Raw genomic sequence first — 10076 nt, 5'->3', positions numbered from 1 at the left:
TATTGTTGTTTTTTATCTCGAGTATGAATGTTGAAATTAACTGGTTCACTGTTCATCAGAATCTAAAACTATTGGACATGTACTTTTAATTTAGTGCAAATTACCACTTATACTTTTAACACTATTGCTAGTTAATGTGCGTGCCTCTGTAAAATTGCTGACATGCACAAAGCAATAGACTTGTAGAGTCTCTGATTGATCATAGAAGAGCTGCACTGCTCTTAATTTATTACGTTTTGTATATTTGCGATTTCATCGTGATTAGACTAGTATTTTGCACTGACTTCAAATTACAGAAGCACTTCTGTATCATGCTATTATTCGGGGCACTTGTTTTGTGGTTAAAAATACCTGTTCTCTTGTTCAGTTGTCCGGAATGATAGTACACATCTGATATTCTTGTGTTATATACATGCCATCAACTTGTGTAAATCATTTTAGCTTTCTTATTTTTTCCATCATAACATGCACTATAAGAGTTTTGTCTTGCAAAAACCTGCAATAAACCTACTCACTCTTTTTTTGAGACCAACTCATTCCTATAAGTTGTTCTGAACCTTCACTATCCTATCAGTTCCAGAGTCATGTTTCTACAACTTGAATAGTTGGCACGACATCTTCATGTTGCAACTGAAAATCATTAAAATATATGGATATTTTAAAAATATTTTTAGAAGATAGATCTAACTTCACCCCCTAACTGGCTAACTGCCCTTCTCAGTTATTGAGAGGCTTTTGGCACTGACATCCTGAATAATGTTTACCTTTGTGTTTTTATTTCATCTATTAGGTAATGGTTTCCATCAACTAAAATTTTTAGTCAATTGACAGCCCTACCGGGGCCTTCTCGACGGTTCGCGTGAACAGTTGAGAGAGGCATTTTCTTTTCTCCTCAAGCCTGGACTCTTCCTCTCCGGTTGATTCCTGGGCTTGGAGGGTCAAATCTGTTTCGATTCTGCTAGTTCTGAGTTTCACCATCGTTGATTCAGCCTCTGGTAGCGGAGAATTCGCTGTTCTGTCAGGATGGAAGGAAGTCAGAAGGTCTTTGTTTGGGCGGCTGAAGATGCAGAAGAACAAATCGAATATGTATTGGATAGAAATGCTGTTTTACAATCAGATTTTGATGAAGATGTCATTGGGCTAGATCTTGAGGAAGCTGAGAAAGGGGTACAGTCGATTTGGACTGCTTTTGCGCGTTTTCACTCGAATTGGCGTTACAATGTTCGTGCGCTTTTTGACGATATGGCTTCAGCTTGGGGTTTAAGGCAGATGGTGCAATATAAAGTCCTTGACGATATGGCTTCAGCTTGGGGTTTAAGGCAGATGGTGCAATATAAAGTCCTTGATGATATGTCTTCATTTTGGGGTTTAAGGCAGATGGTGCAATATAAAGTTCTAAAGGACAGACTTTTTCTGATTGAATTTAAGAGTGAAGACCATTTCAAGTTCGTGATGAGGGGTGGTCCTTGGTTACGCAAGGGTGATGCACGCCCCTTATGACGGAAAGTCTAGGCCATCAGAGGTTAAACTTGACTCTATTCCTCTTTGGGTACAAATATGTGACCTCCCAACGATCATGATGACAAGAGATATGGGCCCTGTCCTTGGGGATCGTTTGGGAAAAATGCTTGAGGTTGATGTGGAAGCCAATGGGAGAACTAATGGTGAATTTTTTAGAATCAGAGTGGAATGGCCTTTGGATAAACCTTTATTTCCAAAGCTGTCCATTAAACCAAAAAATAAAATGGATGTGTCTCGTTTTGATCTAAAATATGAGCGTGTTCCTCTCTTCTGTTTCTTCTGTGGAAGGATATGCCATTCAGAGAAAGAATGCACTCAGTCTCACAGCAGTGGAGCTGGCCTTCGATTCGGCACTTATTTAAGGGCTCAACCTTTTAAGAAGTATGAGCACAGGAAATGGACAGTAGGCCCTTGTGAGCAGAAGCAGACTGCAAGTTCTCAGAGCCCTGTCAGTACACATTCCAACTCCCCTGCTTCAGCTGCACGTGAGAATCCAATGGATCTTAGGCATAAGACTATGAGCCAGACTTCTTTTAACCCATCTTCTCAGGGTGGCATCGATCCTTTTAAGGATTCTGTTGCTGATTTATCAAATCAGGTTTAGAAGATCAAAGTTCCTTCTGCAGACCATAACTTAGTATTTGTTCAGAAAGCAAACGAACAAGAGATTAGGGGCTCTGTAACTCCTTTTCCCAGTAAAAGAAGCCGTGCTTCGTTGATGGCTGAGACCTTTCAGTCTGATAGCAGTATGCTCCTGCTCACTAATGTTCCCTGTGCTGTCGATCAGGGTGGTTCATCAATGGGGGAAGAATTGGCCATTGAGATCAATACTGATGTTTTTTCCTCTCGTCATTGCAAGAGACTCAAGAAGGTGGAGGAATCATGCAACTTAACCGACTTGGCAACATCAGCGGGCTCCCTTGAGGAGTGCCACTGGGCCAAATGAATTGCTTGGCTTGGAACTGCCGGGGGTTGGGGCGCTCCTGGACAGTTGATGATTTGTCTGCCTGGTGCAGAGTTATCGTCCCAATTTAGTTTTCATTTTGGAAACCCGACGTGATAAGGAACGTGCAGGTAATCTTATATGACATTTGGGCTTGAAGCATTGCATTACTGTTGATAGCGTCCGAACTGGTGGTGGTTTGGCTTTATTTGTCATGAATAAGTGGATGTTCAGTTGATTGAGAAACACAGAAGGTTTATAAATGTTTTAGTTCGTCAAAGTGAGATGGAATCTTACTTTAGAATTACTTTTGTGTACGGTGATCCACATACTGAAGATCGACCTCTGATGTGGGAACTTCTTAGGCGTTTGTGCAGGGAATCTGATCTCCTGTGGCTTGTGATAGGAGATTTCAATGAGGCTTTGTGGGACTATGAATATTTTTCAGCTAGTTCGCGGCCGGAAAGACAAATGGAAAGTTTTCGTGATGCCTTATCAGACCGTGATCTTATGGATTTAGGTTTTGTTGGCCTCCCTTTTACATATGACAATGGAAGGGATGGTCATGCAAATGTTAAGGTCAGATTGGACAAACTGTGACGGATACTCAATGGCGTGATCTGTTTGGAGATGCTACCTTGCACCATCTTGTTTCGTCAACATCTGATCATTGTGCAATTCTGCTATAATTCAAGAAAGAGAGTTGTGAACGTCACAAACCGTGTATCTTTCGATATGAGATTATGTGGGAAAGATTGGAGTCTCTTGCTGTACAGATTAAGGAGGCATGGTGTTCTGTTCCGAATATCAACATGGTTTGGGTGGTGTTGCTTGGGTGTTACAGCATATTAAACGTGCCTTACGTTCGTGGAGTAAGAACAATTTTGGGTCCGTGACTAGAGAGCTTGAAGAGCTGAGAACCAAGTTAAAAGAGATGAAGGGAGATCTCAATTGTTCTAGAGCAGATATACGTGTAGTCACGGACAGAATGGATGAACTTCTATATAGGGAGGAAATGATGTGGCTTCAATGATCGCGGATTGCATGGTTAAGAGAGGGTGATTGAAATACAAAATATTTTCATCGACAAGCTGTCTAGCGGGCCAGGAAGAATAACATAAGGAAACTCAAGATGGTTTGTGGAAATTGGTGTGAAGAACCTGAACACTTGAAGACCATGGCATACGTGTTCTTCAAGAACCTTTACACAGCTGATCCTAGTGTTGACCCCTAAATTGCTGAATTTGGTGGATACAAAGATAACGGATGACATGAATGCGTCATTATGTAAAGAATTTTCAGATGAGGAAATCTCATATGCTCTGTTTCAAATGGGGCCTCTAAAGGCGCCGGGTCTGGATGTTTTTTCTGCTCGGTTCTTTCAAAGACATTAGGAGGTCGTTAAAGATGATGTAATAGTTGCAGTTTAGAAATTTTTCACTGATGGTAGCTTATCGGCTGGTATCAATGACATTGCCATTGTCCTCATTCCGAAAGGTCCAAATCTGGAAGAGCTAAAGGATTTTTGACCCATAAGTTTATGCAATGTTATTTATAAAATCATCTTGAAGTGCTTAGTTAATAGGCTGAGACCTATCTTGGGTGCCATTATTTCTCCTGAGCAAAGTGCTTTCATGCCTGAAAGAATGATAACTGATAATGCTTTAATTTCTTTTGAATGTATACATGCTATACAAATAGGTGTTGCCGATAGAAAAGAGTTTGGTGCTTATAAGTTGGATTTATCAAAGGCTTATGATCGCGTTAATTGGGGTTTCTTGCAAAAGCTAATGCTGAAGCTGGGCTTTCATTGTAAGTGGGTGCAGTGGGTTATGATTTGTCTCCACTGTTCGCTACTCAGTGCACTTCAATGGGGTATTGACACATCCCTTTTCCCCTTCTCGTGGCTTACGACAAGGTGATCCGCTTTTACCCTACCTCTTTCTATTAGTAGCAGATGGACTATTAGTTCTTCTTAAGCACTATGAGAATACCCATCGGTTGAAAGGGCTGTGTGTGTGTCGTCGAGCTCCTAGTGTTTCACATCTTCTCTTTGCAAATGACAGCCTACTATTTTTCCAAGCAAACGTGGAGCAAGCTCATAATGTTAAGCAGCAGCTGCGCACCTTTGAGAGATGCACGGGCTAGCTCCTAAGTCCAAGTAAATGTTCACTATTGTTGAATGAAGCCCGAGATGAGGAGTCCATTCTTCAGGTTAGGAACATTTTGGGAGTTCACGGGTGGACTTTGATGCTAAATATTTGGGGCTCCCAACTTCTCAGGGTCAGGTCAAAAGGGAGGTTTTTCAGCCAATTCAGAAAAGATTTCGGAAACGTATGTGTGCATGGAAGGAAAATGATCTATCTGCAGCAGCTAAAGCAATCCTAATTAAATTAGTTCTGCAAGCCCTGCCGAACTATGTGATGAGTGTGTTCAAATTGTCGGCAACCATTTGTGAAGATCTAATGAAGCAAATTCATGCTTTTTGGTGGGGATCTGAGAAAGGAAGAAGGAAGATGCAGTGGGTTTCATGTAAAAGAATGCTGCTCCCAAAAGGCCATGGAGGTATGGGTTTTAAAGACATTATGCTTTTTAACTATGCTTTATTAGCTCGCCAGGCCTGGCGCCTGGTGTTTTATCCTGGCAGCCTCTGTGCTCGTGTTCTCAAAGCTGAGTATTATCCCCACGGTAGTCTGCTTGACACTGCACCAGCTAGTGAAGCTTCATCAACATGGAGGGCAGTTGAATATGGCCTTGAGCTGCTGAAGGTCGGTGTCGTGTACCGTATTGGTGATGGCTCAAGTATAAGAATATGGTGAGACAGTTGGATACCACGCCCATATGGGATGAAACCGATTGGTACTATGCGTATCTATAGGTTGAAAAGGGTATCCCATCTAATTGATCAGAGGTCTAAATCCTGGGATGAAGCTATTCTTCGAAGGTTTTTCTATCCCTGTGATGTTGATGAAATTTTGAAGATAAAGCTTCCAACTAATGAATGCAATGATGTTGTGGCTTGTAACTATGAGAGATCAGGCTTCTTCTCTGGCAAAAGTGCCTATAGACTTGCTTTGCGGCTTCACGAGGATGTGGGTGTGATTGGGAGCAGCTCTTCGGCTGATGGTGATCATCGAGTTTGGGGCAAATTTTGGCAGACTTATGTGACGTCCAAAGTCAAAGTGTTTGCCTGGAAGATAGTTAATAATGGACTGCCAACTAGAGCTAATTTGTGCTACCATCATTTGGATCAACAAATGTTTTGTGAGCTTTGCGGATGTGAAGTTGAAGGCTGTTTTCATGTTGTGGTTGGTTTTCCTCATGCTGTTGCTCTTCGACAGGTGATGCGAGATTCATGGTTATTACCGGATGAGATAGTACTTAGGCCGACTGGACCGGACTGGCTCCTCAGGATTGTTGATCTTCATTCTATTGAGGTGATTTCAAATTTCTTCATGCTCATATAGCGCACCTGGTGTGTTAGAAATAATGTGCTGAAGGCGGGGGGCAGGATCTCGATTGAATGTTCAATTGAATTTTTGAAACGCTACATGGTCTTCCTGCTCCAAATTTGATAACATAGCTTGCTAAATGATGCCAAGGGTAAACAAAGCTTGTTGTTTCTGGGAAGGAGGAATGAGGTGCACTCTATAATTGCCAAGAAGATGAGGTGGAATCCTCCTGCTGTGGACGCTTTCACCATCAACGTGGACGGTGCTTCCTTGAAAAAACTGGAGCTACTGCGGTTGGAGTTGCTATCCACGATTATAAATGGCATCCAATGCTAACTGCTTCACAAGTTCTATTTCATTGTAGGGATGCAGAAGAGGCCGAGGTTGCAGCATGTCTTGAAGGTCTTCGGCTGACATCCAGGTGGCCTAATAGGAAGATGATCCTTGAGTCCCACTATGCCGCGGCTGTTGCAAAACTTCAAGCAAGAGTCCTGGATCGCTCTCTTGTGGCTCCTTTGATCCAGAAAGCTATATATGCAGGCTGAAAACCTCAGAGCTTAGTTATCAAGAAGATTAGGAGGGGACAGAACAAAGTTATGCATGAGTTGGCACAGTTAGCGATCAGATCAAATCAGAGTAGAGTTATATTTGGTGATACCCCTGGGTGCGTTAGACCGTTTATCAGTAGCGAGTGTGTTGGTTTCTTGTTGAGCCAAGATGGAGTTCGTCTCCAACTCTGAAATATCACTCCTTAATTTCTCTTAAAGTTCTTCTTAACAAAAAAAAAACCTAATTTTTTTAAGTCTTTCTACATTTGCTTGACAGTCTAATGGAGCACTATCTACATTTTGTTGACAATATAAGATGATGCCAACTTTCATATCTTCTGGCGAGTCAGTCTGTTCATTTCTTTATTTGAATGAAGGAGCATAAATATTAAAGTGGACTTATTTACTCAAAAAACTTGTAAATTTCACTTTTGAATTAAAGTGATTTTCTACCTTTATTTAAAAGCAAAGATCCAATAGGACCTTACTAGGGCTGTAATTTGATCTTAACTGTACTGCTTAAGCATTCTGGGTTGGATTCCAAAGAGAGGGAGACAAGACAACTTGGGCGTTGAACAACTGTACTGCTTAACAACTGTAAAGTCCTTGGGTCATTAATTGTAGTGTCCCTGTCCCTGCTATGGTCCTGCTCGCTAACATACAGTAATTCTAGTGCTAGACCAATAAAAAGATACTGACAGAAAGTAATATGATTTATTTACTACATCCACATAATAGCTCCACTTTTCACTTACATGGAGGGAAAAAACTGCAAACTGTTGCAGCAGTTGTAGCAGTTATTTGTTGCGCTCTTTCTGTTCCTTTTTGACTTTGGATGATCCAATGGATTTGCTCAAATAAAAAAAGAGCTGGAAGGGACTCTATTCTAGAGCAATGGTGGCGACTGGGGCGGCAGCTCCGGGTTCACCATGCCGAGGATGCCATTCCAATAATTCCTGTCCGCCTCATCTGATCCTTGGGTGCTGTTCTTAGTTTGCCCATTGTTGGACTCAACCCAGCATTCCGATGTGTCATGCACATTGGATCCATCAAGCACCATGCCTGTGAAGCCAGTTCCAACCCCAGCCACTCCTGTGAACCATGGTTCCTCAGAGACTATGAAGACGTCTTCCCTCTCCTTGCCGTCCAGTCCTGGCACTTGCTGCTTGCTGAGGAACTGCCAGTCGCTTTCTTCACCCTCCAGTTCATCGCTTCTCTGATGCCACATCGCAGAGACGGCAGAGTTGCTTTCGGATATCTCTTGTCTGTTCGTCCTGGGGGTTGGCAGCATGCCACAATTGCTCCCTGCAAACGTCAGTGTGGAGGTGGGTGAATCCAGGTTTATCTTTGCCGCCTGCCATGCATGCAACACGTCGAGGCATGGAGGAGCAGCGGAGGCATGGAGATTCACTGGCTCTGCATGGAGTGTGGTTGGTGTAGAAGCTGCTGTTCTCATCTCCGATTCTCGAGCCAACCGTGCCTCGGCCTCCAGGCGGGCGCTCTCCCACTGAGCCATGTGGCTGAGGCTTGCCGCGACCTTGACTGACTTGTCGTCTGCAGTGCCGGTGAGAGTGCCACCGGTGGCTTTGTGGGTGACAGGGTCGATCCCCATCTTGGTCAGCCTCTTCTTGAGGTGTGTGTTCCAGTAGTTCTTGATCTCGTTGTCTGTGCGCTTCGGTAGATGTGTTGCGATGGCCGACCACCTAACAGGAAGCAAGCTTGTGATTTGAACATATATGAATATTATGTTTTCATTTATCGCAGTGCACAACAGAAGACTACTTGAAAGTTTGGAAATGGCATGCCGACATTCTTTGTTGGAGTAAAAAAGTTAAGAGGATTATGAATGCACAGAAACTGAGGGTAGGGGGGATGAGGTGACAAATTAAAGAGTGCAAATGCCATTCCATAACTTGATACATGAGCAGAATAAATTGGGACACTCAGGTGCCTGCACACAAAAAAAATGCGCTAGGAAAGGAATAATTCGATTAAGCTGAAATTGTAGCACACAAAATGCCAATATTTATCGGTTTAAATACCAAAATTCAGACAGAGCCCTTAATTAATGGACCATCACTTTCTAAATTCAATATAAATACGTTGACACGTCTTTCGTTTTTGCCTTCAGATGCGATAGGGATTGATGCATATGCTTTGTTAATTGTTATTAAATGGCAGACATTAGTCTGAAAAGAACAGACACTGCACTTTATCTTAGTATAAAGAAGTCAGTGAATATACCAATGGCGTCTCAGCGGAAGGATCACTAGTGCTCTAAACACTTCTGAGGGTATCACTGCTTTACAATCTGGAGTTGATTAACTTCATTCTTACTCACCTGTTGCCAAGAAGAGCATGAAGCTGGATGATGGTCTGCTCCTCCTGCAAGCTGAACTTGCCCCTCTTGATGTCCGGCCTAAGGTAGTTTGTCCATCTCAATCTGCAACTCTTGCCGCACCTCTGCAAGCCTACATGAGGTTGGTCGAACTCTCACTAACTTCTATACCTTTTGATCTTCATTCCTTTGCAAGAGGGTGGAATTCAGGTTTGTCAGTACTCACCTGCCTTTGCAGGCAACGCTCGCCAGCTCCCGTGTCCATGCTCCTCAATGTAGGCAAGCAGCTTCTGATCCTCCTCCGGCGACCATGGGCCTTTCTTTAGGCCGATCTTCTCACAGCATGGTGACCGCCCCATTAAAGTAGTGCGGTGTGTTATCTCTCAGAAGTCGAGAGCTGACAGCTGAGTGCAGAGGGGCTGAAGGATAAACAGAGCAGGAAGAGAAGAAGACAAGCTGCAGCTATAATAAATCATTAGCATGATGGGAGGGTATGAGCGCTGAATTTTCCATGCCTTATCATGGCATAAATGCTCTTGTGTTGTTTTTGCTTCAGTTTGGTTTACGAGGTACAAGTAGATGAACAGCAGCTCCTTATTGATCCGCTGAACGTAAAAATACAGTAACCGACACATGTCTTCAGTTGAGGGTCAGTTCAACACTGAGATCCAATTCGCCATGGCCCATGAATTAAAAACCGCAATAACTCCATGGTGATTGGACCCCACCGGTGACACCAAGTCCAGGTTGGTGTTGTGGTAAGGCGAATAAATGATTAAATTTCCCTGGGGGTGAGATGGGTCAAGGCTATGATCTGGTGCTTGATTGAGAGAGGAACCGTCTTAAAGTCATTTGGACTTCTAGGAAGTTTCCAGTAAATATAGTGGTAATTTATGTCTTCAAGATCAGTCATCTGGGATCTAAAAAAAAGATCAGTAATTTGTTGATTTGGTACACTAGAGAGGAATAGAGATCCCTTTGGTATGCTTTGATTTAGTAGTTTGGTGCATCCGATACGATTATTAACTTGTAATGCCTAAAAATGCATCGAAATGAGGATTTCATCATGCCAAGTTTCTGTGACTGCTATTCTGGTGAGCAGCTATAATTGGAGTCGGAGTTGCTTTTAGCAAAGTATTCAGTGCTGGTGCAGCTATAGATGGAGTGGAAGTCGTTTTCAGTAATCCCATTTTGCCTATTTGATATATGGTTTGTCATGTCCAGCCCATTGAAGAAGTTACTGTAGCACCACGTCTACTGTGACGCGCAGATCA

General features: G+C 42.8%; 1 protein-coding gene across 1 annotated transcript; it reads right to left on the bottom strand.

Annotated features, from left to right (window-relative positions):
* Positions 1–7077: 7077 nt before the first annotated feature.
* Positions 7078–9388, bottom strand: LOC133899108 (transcription factor MYB106-like). Its single transcript, XM_062340049.1, has 3 exons — positions 9029–9388; positions 8806–8935; positions 7078–8167 (listed from the first exon to the last, which is right to left on the bottom strand). The coding sequence occupies exons 1-3, from the start codon at positions 9159–9161 to the stop codon at positions 7351–7353; spliced, it is 1080 nt and encodes a 359-aa protein (XP_062196033.1). The 5' UTR covers positions 9162–9388; the 3' UTR covers positions 7078–7350.
* Positions 9389–10076: the final 688 nt, after the last annotated feature.

The sequence above is a fragment of the Phragmites australis genome, chromosome 18 (genome assembly GCF_958298935.1).
Source record: "Phragmites australis chromosome 18, lpPhrAust1.1, whole genome shotgun sequence".
Taxonomy (NCBI): Eukaryota; Viridiplantae; Streptophyta; class Magnoliopsida; order Poales; family Poaceae; genus Phragmites; species Phragmites australis.
Note: the sequence above shows the minus strand (reverse complement) of the source record. Positions and strands in the feature narration are given on the sequence as shown.

Coding starts and splice junctions, on each gene's coding strand:
- LOC133899108 (XM_062340049.1), bottom strand. CDS start 9,161: ATGGGGCGGTCACCATGCTGTGAGAAGATCGGCCTAAAGAAAGGCCCA. Junction 8,936..9,028: donor AGCGTTGCCTGCAAAGGCAG/GTGAGTACTGAC, acceptor AACCTCATGTAG/GCTTGCAGAGGTGCGGCAAG. Junction 8,168..8,805: donor CATGCTCTTCTTGGCAACAG/GTGAGTAAGAAT, acceptor GCTTCCTGTTAG/GTGGTCGGCCATCGCAACAC.